At 50.1% G+C, this 14488-nt stretch overlaps 5 protein-coding genes across 5 annotated transcripts; all 5 read right to left on the minus strand.

The window, feature by feature from the left end:
* Positions 1 to 905: 905 nt before the first annotated feature.
* Positions 906 to 1690, minus strand: M436DRAFT_63185 (uncharacterized protein; the record flags this gene model as incomplete). The annotated part of the gene is made up of 4 exons (XM_013572660.1): positions 906 to 1091; positions 1157 to 1340; positions 1438 to 1489; positions 1549 to 1690. 4 exons carry the CDS (start codon positions 1688 to 1690, stop codon positions 906 to 908), a joined length of 564 nt encoding a protein of 187 aa, XP_013428114.1.
* Positions 1691 to 2471: 781 nt separating this feature from the next.
* On the minus strand, positions 2472 to 3995 carry M436DRAFT_81251 (uncharacterized protein; the record flags this gene model as incomplete). Its single annotated transcript, XM_013572823.1, has 1 exon — positions 2472 to 3995. The coding sequence occupies one exon, from the start codon at positions 3993 to 3995 to the stop codon at positions 2472 to 2474; it is 1524 nt and encodes a 507-aa protein (XP_013428277.1).
* Positions 3996 to 4182: 187 nt separating this feature from the next.
* On the minus strand, positions 4183 to 5302 carry M436DRAFT_72233 (Aldo/keto reductase; the record flags this gene model as incomplete). The annotated part of the gene is made up of 2 exons (XM_013572744.1): positions 4183 to 4518; positions 4568 to 5302. The coding sequence occupies 2 exons, from the start codon at positions 5300 to 5302 to the stop codon at positions 4183 to 4185; spliced, it is 1071 nt and encodes a 356-aa protein (XP_013428198.1).
* Positions 5303 to 9665: 4363 nt separating this feature from the next.
* M436DRAFT_45228 (glycerol kinase) lies at positions 9666 to 11558 on the minus strand (the record flags this gene model as incomplete). Its single annotated transcript, XM_013572538.1, has 4 exons — positions 9666 to 9926; positions 9982 to 10451; positions 10507 to 11198; positions 11257 to 11558. 4 exons carry the CDS (start codon positions 11556 to 11558, stop codon positions 9666 to 9668), a joined length of 1725 nt encoding a protein of 574 aa, XP_013427992.1.
* A 1179-nt stretch (positions 11559 to 12737) lies between these two features.
* On the minus strand, positions 12738 to 13875 carry M436DRAFT_81254 (uncharacterized protein; the record flags this gene model as incomplete). The annotated part of the gene is made up of 3 exons (XM_013572824.1): positions 12738 to 13187; positions 13243 to 13467; positions 13528 to 13875. The coding sequence occupies 3 exons, from the start codon at positions 13873 to 13875 to the stop codon at positions 12738 to 12740; spliced, it is 1023 nt and encodes a 340-aa protein (XP_013428278.1).
* Positions 13876 to 14488: the final 613 nt, after the last annotated feature.

The following is a 14488-nucleotide window of genomic DNA, read 5'->3' on the forward strand; positions in this document are numbered from 1 at the left end:
ACGAGTCGATTGGAAGTAATTGTCGAAGAAAGCAGTTGTGGTATGTTTTGTATGTATTTGTCTCCACCTTCAATATCTCGTTTGGGAAACCAGATGCGATGTCCACGATAAGGAAAGCGGAGTAAGAACCTGCCTCGGACCACGTCCTCCCCATGTGTGAGAGTATGTAACGCATACAGCTACAAAAATGCATGATACTTTTGAGCATCGGAACAGTGTGCATTGAGAAGTGATGTACTACAGGCTCTCCTTGGACACATCTCTAGTCTGGCAACTATTGTGCCATTTTATAGTGAGGTCGTGACTCTGAATCTTCGCGGGAGAAGCGTATCAAGCCTACGAGTTACGAGTGTATATTGATTCTTGGCGCCAGCATCATCGTTTTGGTCCATCGTGTCCTCTGACTGATAATCTGGGATAGCGGACATTAAATGGTTGCTGATGTGAGAGCAAGTATCATCTAAATGATCATTGTCGAATGAGGATGAGGCTCAGACCATGGAAGAACTTCGGGCGTTGGGTCGATGGGTCCTCTCAGCAAGAACAGCGACGCGCCAATTTTCTGCTGCCTTTGTTCGACATCCTGATACACTCTCACTGGACACTTCAGCAACCAGACACAACACTCGGATATCAAAGCAAGAGCATGGGAATCAAGAGAGAGAAAAAGTAGGATGGAGAAGAGCAATACATGAGCAAGACGAGCCGCCAGGATGCATTAGCAAACGACCCCGAGCCCGATGATCTTAATGAATACAACACAATATGGATATGCTCTCTGAGCAAGTCAACAACGACAACATGTCTCTCAGTATCCCGGCCCGCGGTTAATGAAGTGAAAGAGAGTTAGGCGGAGCAAGAAGAGACTGAGGTCACCCATCTAGGGATCAACACCATCATGGCGTTTAGATCAGGAGAGGGTCAACCTCTTCCTTCTGGCCCTTCTTGCCCTTCTTCTTGCTGCCTCCGCTGGGGGCACCGTCGTTGGTTCCGGGAGTTTTCTTCTGATGGACGATGAGGGTCGTCCATGACTCTTCTTTATCCCACTCGAAGCCAGCGAGGTAAGGGTTCTCGCCCATATCGTCGTCCTCCTGTATCACAGCAGTGGTTAGACTCGATACTATACAAGAGTGAAGATGAGCGACGCAAGACGTACCTTCTTCTTGAACTGCTTGTAGATGGCATCTACGGCATCCTTGATCGTCACGCCCTTGAGGTTACGGGCGGTCACGTTGAGTCCGAGTGGGAAGTGTAGGTCGATCTTCTTGACTGGTGGCGTGGTGAGGAACTTTTTTAACACATCCTTGTCGTCGATTGTGTTTGGGTTCTTGTTTAGCTTCCTGGACGTTATTAGCATGTGGAGCCAACAGCACACGACATAACGACGCCATGTTGAAAAGGCATCGAAGCAACATCGACATATCAAGGAGAACTTACCATCCAAGTTTCTGTGTTTCCGGCGCTAGTTGCAGCTCGACCTTTTCCGCTTCTGCAGACACAGTCAGAGACATGCGAGGCGGCAAGAAGAGTTCACAATTGCGAACTTACCTAGATCTTCGATTCTGAACACTCCAGAGACAGTGCTACTGGTTCTGCGGTGCTTGATCTGCTTCTCGTGGCCAGGCTCGTAGGTGGTGTCAGAGACGGCAGAGTCGAGTCTGGTGAGGGGGTGTTCAATCTCGGCAGACATGGTTGGAATTGAAGGGTTTGAAGCTTAGGGAATAAGCTTGAAAGCTGTTGGATTGGTAGGCAAGCTGATGGGAGCGTGAATAAGACCGACTTGATGATTACAAGGCAATCTTGAGAAGAGAAAGAAGGAGAGAGCAAGAGCTGAGGGAGTCGAGTGTAGAAATACCTAGACAGCAGTCACGCCGTGCGGGGTTGTCTGACGGTTGCCTTTCACTGGACTGCCACAGGTCGTCCTTGCTCAAGCTCTCAGCCAAGTTTGGATAGCTCTGTCACGGAGCTCTCAAGGTGATCATCCCACTGAGCACGAGACCAGCGGCACATCGGCCCTCTCTCAGGCATGCCAACGTCGAGTCCGGGGTAGTCACGCTAGAGCGCTTCCAGGATGCGGGGGAAACCTTATGCCACCTTGTACCTGCGGACCTTTGAAACACACTTCAAAAGCAATTATTGACGGATCCTCAGGGGAGATTGTGTTACAATTCAATGCGGAGCGACAATTCTATGAGGTTGCAAATTCGTCGTGTTTGCAGCTTTGCGAGCTGGACACGCGAGCTTTGTCAGGGAAGCTTTGGGTCCAATGACGCCGAATCACGCCAACCTGGAGAGAGCAACCACAACCCTCGGAAGAATGGGCGCTGACGAGGCACTAAATCTCGCATAACGGGGCGACGACTATCAAAGGTACTTTCGAAAACTGACATGCATGTGACCATCTCACGGCCGCAACTGCAGAGCAAACACAAGGCAAATCATCTCCCCTCTTCGGTACCATTGACCTCGAATCATGACTCGGAATGCATCCAGACCATGCTTACAAGGTCCTCGCGGTCGTTAAGTAGGCTTCCTGCTGCACTCGTAAAGCGTCCGATGATAGCATCAAGACTTCCGGCACCAACTTCGTACTGAATATTCTGTCCAAAGCCATCCGAGCAATTGTGCAACACGAGCATAGTGCCTGCATATGGTGGGCTGTAGGTATCGGAAGAGTGCTCGTTGCTGTACAGCTCTTGTTTTGTCATCACCCGCACCTTTGGTACCACCTTTAAAGCCGCTCTCATCATCGACGTCCATTCTCCCGGCACTTCGGGCATTTGGAAAACGCGCATCTTTTCGAGCTTCGTGGTCTGGAGATAGTGCTTGAGCCCAGCAGCATATATGCACGCCATCAGACCATCTTTGCTACCAAACTCTCCGATGAAGATGTTCGGTGCCGAGAAAGTGTAGATGTAACCTTGATGTTTGCATATTCTCTCGAGGGCATCCATTTCGTTACGGAACTGATGGTATGCAGTCGTGACCAGGATCTCTAGCGAAAGCAATGGGCTGTTCTTTTTGGACTTGGCCGACATCCAGAAGAACTTGTTTCTGACCTTTTCCAGGATGTCATTGCAGGAGACTTTCAAGATCTTGTCGGCTAGAAAAGTTTTGGCTTGGGAGCGTGACATGGCACTGGCGCTGCCTGCCTCGATGCTTGGAAGTTGTCCATCCGCAGTCAGATTGTAAACAAGAAGTCGACGGAGGCAGTCGTCGTACTTGTCTCGAACATCATCTAACTGCTTCTCCTTGCTCTGAGGAATATCGAAGTCCGCGGTGAGAGTTGTCTTGGTGTCGGCCAAAGCAGACACTTTCATCATCACCTCATCCGTCTCGAAGTCTTGGTGAATCATGTTGCTTATCAGGACTTGTCGACCAGTTCTGAATTTGCCGCTTGGAGGATAGGGTGTGAAGGTATGTCCTTTGTTGTACCCTCTCTCGCCATGCAGCCAGGCCAGCTCGATAGAGGTCACAAATGTATGCATGGCACCCTCCATGTTCGTGATCTTGTCGCCCTTCTTCCACTTGACTCCAAGAGCCGTTCTCTTTTTACAGCGCATCAAGAATTCGACCATGGCCGGTGGTACAAAACCCGAGCACGCTATCCATGGAGGCATGAGCTCTTCTTGATTTGCAATCCAGTAGTTGCGTGGTAATTTTGCTTTTGGTACTGAGGTCTCTACCAAGTCGTCGCTTGAGATATTCGCTCGAACAGGACGAAACGGGTGCTTGAGTACCTCAGGCCGGACCTTTCTACGCACACTGTGATCGGTCTCCGAGTTTGCTAGCTTCACACTTGGTCGGCGAGTCGCTGATTGCGATCGGGACGTCCTGCTTGTTAGAGGTGAACCGGGTGATTCCTTCCTCCCTCTTTTCGCAGGGGACTTGACTGGTGTTTTCTTCGTAATACCGCTCTTCTCGGGCGATGCTTTCTTTTTAGGCGACTCTTTCTTCTCAACATCTTTCACTGGGCTATCGCGAAGTCGAGCCATTTTTGTTTCGATGATTCTGATAAAGAGTGGTGAATCAAAAGAGAAACCTGCACGCGCGACTGAACTTATGATAAACGTATGTGTGTTGACTTGTCTGGCATCTGTCTCGAGGAATGCTAATCAAGTCTCTCCAGCAACGTGTTTCCAAGACACAGAACGCCACCTCGTCGCTTGGCTTCCAACCTTCTCAAGAATGTCCGACAATGTTTCTTGGTTGATAGAGCTCTTCGAGGTATTTTTCTTCCTCGTCGGTCAAAGTCTTGTCATTGGCGCCCAGTGCCTCATCCATACGCTCGACGCTCGAGAAACCGATGATGGGACTGGATACTCGCTTGTTGATCCATGCCAGGGCGACATGTGCCATCTTCCAGCCCTTTTTCTCTGCAATCTCTTGTACGCGCCCAATAGTCTTGACATCAACTTCGGAGGTACCGGCTAGGCCCTCGGCCTCTTTGGAAGACCTCGTGGTGCTTCCAGCTGCTGATGCTGGACGGGCGAGATGCCCACGACAGAGAGGGGCCCACTGAAATATTGTTAGCGACTTGTCGAGAAGTTCCATTGCATAAACTTACAGGAATGAGTCCAACGCCAGTTGCATCGCAATACTTGTTCATCTCACGTTCTTCCTCGCGATACAGAAGACTGTACTGATTTTGCATGCTAATGAACTTCGTCCAACCGTTCTTGTCGGCACAAGCCTGCATCATGCAGAACTGGTAAGTCCACATGGAACTTGCACCAATGTAACGAACTTTGCCGGAGCGAACCAGATCGTGTAGTGCTTCCATGGTTTCTTCGATTGGTGTGTTGGGGTCAAAACGATGAATCTGGAGCAAGTCAAGATATTCCAGGTCCAAACGCTTGAGTGACTTGTTGACGGCATTGAAGATGGCAGTTCGTGAAAGGCCTCCTTGGTTGACGTAGTCTGGTGACTCGGCGATCTTCTGGCCGTAAGTCATAGTCTTGATTCCAGGTTCCTCGCCGATATAGGCGAAGCACTTGCTCAGGATGACAATTTTCTCTCTAGGAATCTGGTATTTCTTGATGGCCTTGCCAATGATCGTCTCGCTTACACCATTGCTATAGATGTTCGCCGTGTCCCACGTCTGTATGCCCTTGTCGTAGGCCGCTTTGAGTAGTGGAAGCGATGCTTCTTCGTCCAGGATCCAGGGTTGCCATGCTGGGTCGCCGAAAGACATAGCACCGAGAATAGGCACAGAAACCCGCAGCCCGCTCTTGCCCAAGCGTCTGTAGACGGCCTTGGTGTTTTCGATCTTCTCGAGTACCGGATCCTTCTGGTCTGACATGTTGATGATATAGATGCGGTGTAGACGTCCGGTGAGACTCGGTGAAAGGTGCGCGAACACCTTTCGGCGGCCAAACGCTGGTACTTGTACTCATCATGACGGCGGCTAAACAGAGGAGGGGCTACATGGAGATGCGGAAATAACAGTATGTCCGAATAGCGTCTTGAAGTTTAGATCGGATATTGTAGTTATACTACTGTTTGTCAGGCGTTCTGACTTGCTTTACACTTGGTCGATTATCCCTCTAGGATGGTGTGAGCCTGCGTTTCAGTGCATCCGGCCAGGTGCGCCTTACTCGCGACATTGTGTTGAGGTGTCAATGTGTGTGATTTGCTCTGGAAATTGACTAGAAAGCTCGGGATCATGATGTGGAGCGATATCATGCTCAAATCACATAGGCTTAATACGAGACCCCTCGGGTATGGATGCCAGTACTCTAGAATATCATCCATCAAGCCGTAACCAGGTCTGGTGCCACACCAACAAGTGTTCTCCACGTCGATATTGGAGAGCAGGGTCATCCCCTCAGCTCCGATGCACAGCACAGACCATGTATGATTCAGGCTAAGAGCCGCAAGCGTTGAGAACAGATGAGCACAAAGAATGGCATCAGGTTAGTAAGAGCTATCTGTTGCCATCATACATATCAAGCACATCAGCATCGTGATACCTTCGAGCTTTCCAGACGACTCTGCAGCAACAACCAGCTCTACCACAACGTAGGTATCAAGCTATGTACCGACCATGGTCAGCTGAGAGGACTCGAGTCACTGCTTTAACCCGTTGAAGCAGAGAGCGCTAAGTGGCGTCTCTGAATCGTGACAGTCGTCTGGCTACAAATTCACAACGAATCTCATCTTCATTTCTCATAACCAGCAACGATGGAAGTATGAAGCGCATATTCTTGGGGACCTGTCAAACGACGACGGGTCAAAGGAGGGTATGGTCTCCACTCACTCCTAAGCAGCCGACACCGCTAGACGCCATGTCATATGCATGCATATACGATCGACGACCTTGCAGTCGGGATGGAACGTTCCACATTGCATGATATTATTTTCCGGATCGGTGGAGACAGCACTGCAGTGCTTCTCCGTTTTTTCCTCTGCTTTTGTGCCGGCATCAGATGCTCGGTTGATGGAAGAACATGGATCTTTGCAGACCGCATCTTTGAGATCTCAATATCTTTTCCGCAAGTATCCGCATTGAGCCTGAGGGACAGATTCAAAGTGTAGCGTGTCCTTGTTGAAGTCTTTGCGCATCATGTAGAGATGTTTTTCTTGATGCCTCGCTGCTTTTTGGGTGCACTGAGCTGTTGGAATGAAAGCTCTGCCGAGTCTGCCGTAATGGTTGTTCTAGAAGAAGAAGATCCGGATGTAAGCCAGATTAATTGGCATCATTAATCTGGCAGGTGACAGGTCGTATTTGACAGGTAACAGAAAGATACTTCGAATGCGTTTTCCGCTTCTAAACTGACAGCGTCGGATTCGTACAGAGAATCGATAGGTAGAGTAAGTTGACCGTGAGAAATGGTCGTTCAACCAAGAGTCAGGTTCAATTGTGATGCATCTGGTGACCGTAGAAGCCTCTAGAATGGTAAGCGCGCCGGTTTCTGACACTCTTCTGCATTTTGTTGGGTTCAATATAGCACTCGTGCTTTCCCTATTATGTATCTGAGTTCGTGCTTTCTTGCTCATTCTGCCTCGTCTCAAGTGCTGACCAACATTCACTCGCTAACTGAAGATTTTACGAACGGACGCTTCCATCTGGTTTTGACTACGCTGGATGGTGCACCATGTGGGCATCGTTTCTTATGCAGATCTGAGATAAAACACAACGCACTTACCATATGATGTTGGCTTTGACTCCTGTGATACGTTGCACAGAAAACATTGATCAGCTTATGACCGTGCGGAGGCATCCGCACATTGAGATTGCGCAAGATCGGTAATGTGGAGAGTAATGCAGCTGATCGTGTTTGATGTATCCTGGTTCATGGGAGCTTTTGACTTTCGAAGACGAGGGCGAGAAACGGACCAGCAGCTTAGAGGAGATGAGGTAGAAGAAACAAATTGCAATTTTTGTAAGATGTCATGAATCATGATGTTCGTCTCCTGTCATTGACCCAAAGAAAATTGACTGCAAAATGAAAAGGGTATATCTGCGCGTTTGCTGGATTGGAGCGACGTCTTTTGTCCTGCGAATCCGTACACCTTGAGTCCGACGAAGATAGAAAAAGAGACCGATGTTCTGTGATCCAGTGGTCTAGAAGTAGACATTCACAGGTTGAGACGCAAAATGAGGACCGTATTGTTATTCTTGTGGTGGTGGTCATCCCTTCCTGCTGCTGACTTTGGCCTTGTAAGCATATCGTGGCGCAGGCGGTTTGCAGTCACCTGAAAAGATCAATAGTCAGCATCTCCCAGATTCCTCGATATGGTGTATGATTCTATGTCTGGAGATCATACCGCATGGTTCCTCAAATCTGTATTCACTACGAAGACGGTGTCAGAAGAGATCATGAGTTGTGTAAGCTGAGGCAAGACTTACTGGGCAACGACGTTGGGAGGACAACGTTTGTGTGACTCCTGATATCTGACACACCAGGCACGTACGGTGTATCGTAGGTGGCCACAGCAGTATTCGACCTTTGTGTAATCACACATGATGTTCGAGTAGAAATTATATAGGTGAGATCAGAGTAATCGAAACCAAGTAGATTGATGAAGAGGCAATGTGTCTTGGAGGTGAATTGATCGAATCCAGGTGGTTGACAAGGGGAGAACAGGTCGAGGGGATAAGCCAAGATGATATATAATGCTCGAATCTGTTCGAGGACGATTTGTTCAGATCAGACAACCATCTGTATGCTGCCAGCCTTTGCCACAAATCGAGACAAGTTTGTTTTCTGGCCGGTTTCAAATCACAGAACCACATGAGATTGAAGCAAGCAAAGCTGAGAAGACTGGTAGCAAGCAGAACTTTCCACTGACCTGTTCTCGACGGACACTTCGAAACACCTCATTATGTTCATTGTACCACCGATGTGCCCCGGTCAAGCGAGAAAGCAAGAAGAGAACCATACCACTCCCGCTGCTCGCTGATGCACGAAATCCAGACTAGCCTAGTACGTCAATCCTCTTGACAAGTTGTTCCAATCACATACTCGACATTGACGCAACTTTGACCGTTGACCGATGGACAGGGACGCTCAGGTTGACGCCAATGCAAAGCAAATCGCGCACCCTTGACCGCCGCACCGAAATCCGGGCTCGGAGACCTCTGCTGCATGCAACGTGCTTTTTGGCAAAAGAGAGCAAGCATGGCGTTCCTTGAGAGGCCTGCAGGATGGCGTTTTGATCGTGTTACCGTCTTTCGTGCCGTACCGCTGAACCAACCACCAGCGGTTGACACGTTATTTGGAGACCTGTCGTGTCAGTGTGTTGTTGTCATTGTCAGGCCCTCGGCTCGTTGGAGCCTCAGGAACAGGCGCGCGGAATGTGTTAGGCGCCAATGGAGGTCAATCAGTGTTAGCCGGGATGCGGGTGCCACCAGCAAATGTTTTGCATGTCCTGCATGTGTTGACGTAGCAGTCGTACGAGGGTTAAATTGTCAGGTGAAATGTCATGTGGTGAAACTCGAGGTTTGTATGCTTCGCCGAGAATGTTCAGAGAGACGATTTGTCTGCTATCTGGCCCTGTGAAAGGAAAAGAATGAGTGGCATCTCAAAATCGTTGGAGATATATTGAAATGCAAGATGGATCCACTCCCAGTTCCTGGTCGACATTTTCAAATCTCGAAAGCGAGGGATGCAGCTGTTGGCGCTTTTAACCTTTGAGGGATCCGTTCTCCCCAGGGGAAGGTTGCGGAAGAGGCGTCGGTGCCGTCGGAAGAAGCGATCCGCAGCGGCATGGAGCCTTCTCTCTTACCAGCCACGTTCCAATCCAGGCGATATCGGGAAACAGCTGGACTGTGAAGCGAACAGGACGATGAAACTCGAACACACAAGAGGATCCTAGAGATGAAAGCCAGGCTATGGTCCCGAGGTGACTCGAGTAGCAGTTATGTCTAGAATTCAGATGTGGTTGTTCTCTATCGGCTAGAAGCAGAAGCAGAAGCAGACTCGAGTCGCACGAAGAATTGAATAGAAATCATGACAATCTAATTCCTTCTAATGTATCTTCTTTATGCTGTAAAGGCTTGACAAATCATGTGTATGCAACTCCAAAACTTCCCTTCGACATCGTGAGCCCATGACAAGGGTATCAAACAGTATGCCATTCGAAGCAAATCCCTCCGAGAACTCAAAACAGTATTATCGTAACATCCCTCCTCATTACAAACGGCAATCGATGCTGCAGTTCTAGCTCTCGGTGACCTCGTCCACGTCAAGCCAACCGCGACACATGCTGACAGCTCGATCCCACTTCTTGAACATCTTTTCGCCCTCTTCGGGAGTGACCTCGGGCTCGAAGACCATACGGTTCTTTTGGTTGATGGCCTTAAGCTCACTGAACTCTTTCCAGATGTCGACAGCGAAGCCGGCGGCAATGGCAGCTCCCAAAGCGGTGGTTTCGCGCATAGCGGGGCGGTTGACGGGAATACCAATAATGTTCGCTTGTGTCTGGTGATGAAATTAGTCATGTGTTTCTTGGTCGCATCGCTCCTTTTAAGCTTACCTGCATGCAAATGTTCGAGTTACTCATACCGCCATCGACGGCCAAGTCTGACAGGGCGTGTCCACTGTCCTTCTCCATAGCGTCGAGGATAGCCTTTGTTTGGAAACAGGTGGCTTCGAGAGTAGCTCGTGCAATGTGACCTCTTTGTGTGTGCTGAGTGATACCGAAGATGGTACCCTTTGCATCATCAATCCAGTATGGTGCAAAGAGACCAGAGAAGGCGGTGACGAAGACGAGACCGCCGTTGTCGTCGACGGTGGAGGCGAGCTCTGACACTTTCTCGGCATGGGCGATGAAACCCATGTTGTTCATCAGGAATTTGACACCGGAACCAGCGACGGCTACGGAACCCTCGAGAGCGTATACTGGCTTTCTGTTGCGTCCAAAATCGTAGGCTACCGTCGCGAGCAGACCGTGAGTGGAAATAGTGGGCTTCTCGCCAACGTTGTAGAGCAGAAAACAACCCGTTCCTGTCAGATGTGTTAGCACGTCGAACTGAAAAGATGAGTTGGATGTGGTGCATACCGTATGTGTTTTTGGCAGAGCCGGGAGTGAAGCCTTGTTGACCGACCAGCGCCGAGGACTGGTCACCAAGACAGCCTGCGATTCTCATTCCCTTCAGGGTACCCCTGGCGAGAGTACCGTACGCTTCTGCGCAGGATGAAGGAACGATCTTGGGCAATCTGAGCTTGTTGCGGTCAAGGTCGAAGAATGCAAGAAGCTTATCGTCATATTGACAGGTGTGCAGGTTCATGAACATAGTTCTTGAAGCGTTTGTAGAATCTGTGACGTATACGTTCTTCTCTTTTCCTCCGTTGAGGTTGTAGATCAACCAGGTGTCGACAGTACCGAAGCACAGGCGACCCTCGTCGTAGGCTTGTTGGACCTCGGGAACGTGGCGCAGCATCCAAACGAGCTTAAGGCAGGATGGGTATGTCGAGAGGGGAATACCACAGATCTCGGACAAGTTCTGATCGCCCTTGCGCTCCTTGAACTCACGGACAAGACCTTTGGTTCTGGTATCGGGCCAGGCGATGGCATTGTGCAAAGGCTCTCCAGTCTCTGCGTCCCAGACCAAAGTTGTTTCTCTCTGGTTGGTCAGACCGATTGCCTTGATATCCGAGACCTTGTGGCCCTTTTCGAGGAACTTTTTGGTAGCCTCCTCGATACAGGTTTCTACCGAAGAGACAAGTTCCCAGGGATCGTGCTCGTGCCAACTGCGATTGCTGTTAATATCGTTGCTGCAAAGGTAACAGAGCAAGTTATGAGACTTACCCAGATTCGGGGTACTTTTGCTCAAATTCGATCTGGTGCATTGCTACAGGCTCGCCGACTCCGTCGAAGATGATAAATCTAGACGAAGTGGTTCCTTGGTCAATTGCGCCGATGAAGTTCTCTTGCAACACATTTTCGTGGCTGGTGGTGAATCTGTTCAACGGCGGTCTTGTAGCACCAGACTTGGACTCGGTCCTGACTTTGGGCTTTGCATCGGCGGGAGCAGAAGCCTTCTTCAAAACAGGATCTGGTTGCTGCTGAGGGTTCTTGTCGATGTTGGGGATGTCTTTTGAGCCGTCCATTTTGGATGTAGTGCTTGTGTTCTGTGTCAATCGTAAAGCGACGAGAGTCTCTTATTTGTTGCAGTGACGCAAAAATGAATTTGCGTAGTCGTCGGTCTCGATGCAGTGGAAACCAAAATTCGTCGCTGACGTATGGGTGAAAGTCGCTCGGCAAGCGGAAAAAGACGGAATAATTCGAGGGGGTATCAGAGGTTACAGCAATGAGCTGGGTGGCAGGAGAGAGAAAGAGAGAGGTGAGGGAACCAGAGTTAAGTGAGTTTTCTCAGCGATGGACGTGCTGTTAACGCTGGGCAACATGACTTCACACACGCTTCACCATGTCCATGGCGAACCCCACCATCCTCCCCACTAACATTTCCGTCTTCGGGACTGCAAGCCTCTCGGGGCTACACTCGGTGGTATCGATTCCCACGGGGATGCCGAATAGACCGTCCTCCACTCCACTGTAGCAATTTATCCGGCCGCTGGATACGGCTATGAGGCTCTTCCTCACAATGCTGTCTTCATCCGGCTGTCTTGTGCGTTTTGTTCAGCTTTGAAGCTCTTCTGCGGCAAGCAAAGTATTTTTCCTTCCGAATTTCTGTCGCGTGCTTGGAGACAACGAGCAAGACGTCGAAGCGACGATCCTTAGATGCACGGCCGGCAAGGCACAAAAGTTGAAAAAGTTCGAATGCCGATCACTGAACAGCCACGGCGAATCGAGATCGACAGCCCCGGTTTTCGAGGGTCACGAGTGAGGCTTCGTCAGCTTAAGGATTCGGAAACTGAGGTGCTCCATCGTCTCCGTATTGGCATTCATATAAACACACGCCGGATGATTCCTAGTGCCATCTCAGTGAACGAGGAGATCCGAGAACAGTCAAACTCTGACTGTGCCCCTGATGTTGTAGTGTGCGGGCTCGTACACTGCTAATCAATCCTTTTCAGCAAATTAGAGGCCTTACCTGGCCTAATAGTCGCCTTGATATATAATTTGAACATACACTCAAGTCAAGTTTGGACAAGGCCACCTTGAGATAATCATTCCATTCATCGATTGTGTGTAGGATTGGCTTCCTTATTAATAACTAGTCATTTGAGGTACATACATTAAGGAAGCAAATGGTCTTGTCGTCGTGCACTGCTCTAGGGACGAGGCTTCTTAGTAGTGTGAGGTGAGCGATGGCGATGTTTGGATTTCTACTCTTCATCATCTTCCTCATCCTCATCCTTTTTACTCAGAGCCTTGTTGCGCTTAGCATCCTCCTCTTCGGAGAATTGCTGTGCCTGAGCATCGCGAAGTGCGCGAACTCTGTCAGCAGGACCAGGCAACTTGTTAATGCGGTCTGCGATTTGGCCTCTACCGATCAAGGACATGACAATGCTGGCGCCCACAATGAATGTCAGGACGAAGCGGTAGACAGCGTACCATGGAGGAGCCCAGCCCCTCTTGGAAGCGCGGCTGTCTGTGTAGTAGAGGAAGTTGAAGGCGACAAATTGGGTGATCAGGGCGTATTCAACGGGGAGGAAGATGGTGGGCCATGCGACTGCGGGGGTCCAGACACCAATAGCATAACGCTTGTAGCCTTGGTGTCCACCGTAACCAGCGAACTCCAGACCCCAGTGAATGGCGCCGAGGAAGGAGATGATCTGCGAAAGGGGTCAACAAGCTGATCAGTAGTGAAAGTTCCAGAGCATGACTTACAACAGCGCCATATCCAACCTGGAGAGGCTCGAGAACATGCAGAGCTGCCTCGGCAGTCTGCTCGCTCATCAAGAAGCCGGAACCAGTGTTGTGCGCATGAGTGATCTCCCAAGCGCAGTAGATGGTGGATACAGAGGTCCCGAGGTAAGGAAGAACACCGGCCATTCCCAGAGTATAGGCTTCGCGAGGAACGCCTTCGAGTGAGAAAGTATCCTTGATGACTTTCTGAATTGGACGTCATCATTCTGCCGGCTGGACGCTATGTAGAGAAGAATTGGCGCTTACCATGTCATTCTTGACACCAGCCATCATGTCGGCATCCTTGTGCTGGTCCTCGGGCATGCCAACTTCGCCAAAGACGGGATGAGTCGACGACGTGCTGCTAACAGTGTCGGGATCCGGCTTGAGCTTCTCACTTCCGAGTTTTGATTCCACCTCTTTGTTGATCTTGTCCATTGGCGCCTGCTGGCTAGCATAGCGTGCCAGAGCAAGCGTCACGGGCTTGCCGATTGCGAGAGGACGAGTTGCTTGCGAAAGGGTGCACAGCTTGGAGGAGAATTGCGAGCTACGAGGAACCGAGGCTCCCAGGCCGCTGAGGGCGCGTAGTTGGCGAGCAGCACCGGCACGGAACATGATGTGAGCAGAGAGATGGGAAGTAGAAGTGAAGGTAGATGATGACAGCACAAGAAGCTATGATAGAAGCTGTCGGGAAACACCTCCGCTGTTGTGCCTAGGTAGCTATCATAATGATCGCTGGCACTCCGACGTCATGGCTGCTCCTTCTCCGATCGCGCTGCACTTGTCCATCTCACTACACATACCTCAAGGACGAGGATGTGGCTCGAGGGATCCTAATATGGAATTTGCGCTCTACAGATCTAAACTCATAGTCTCATGTGAACCCGTGCCGAATGTTTGGGAGGCTCCAAGCTGGTAGACAGCTCGGTGAGAGAGAAGTTCACTACGTCATATTAGTGGCTCTTTCCACCTTCAAGTTCCACGTTCCGCGTCGTGCGGGCGGGCACGATCAGCGGCGTTGTTTCCAAGAAAGTAGCTGCTGCCAACAAACCGGACAGGCTACACCCTCCAGCCGCCTTCTCCACGCACTCAGTGCTCACGAACAGTGAACGAAGACCACCGTCTTCCTCGTAACCTGAGTCTTCTCGAGCTTCAGACATCGCGACTATCCAGTCGTTGCTGCCTGATAACGACTGCTCGCCTCGCGCCCTATCGCTCATAACCAACG

Source organism: Aureobasidium namibiae (assembly GCF_000721765.1).
Source record: "Aureobasidium namibiae CBS 147.97 unplaced genomic scaffold scaffold_7, whole genome shotgun sequence".
In the NCBI taxonomy this organism is placed as follows: domain Eukaryota; kingdom Fungi; phylum Ascomycota; class Dothideomycetes; order Dothideales; family Saccotheciaceae; genus Aureobasidium; species Aureobasidium namibiae.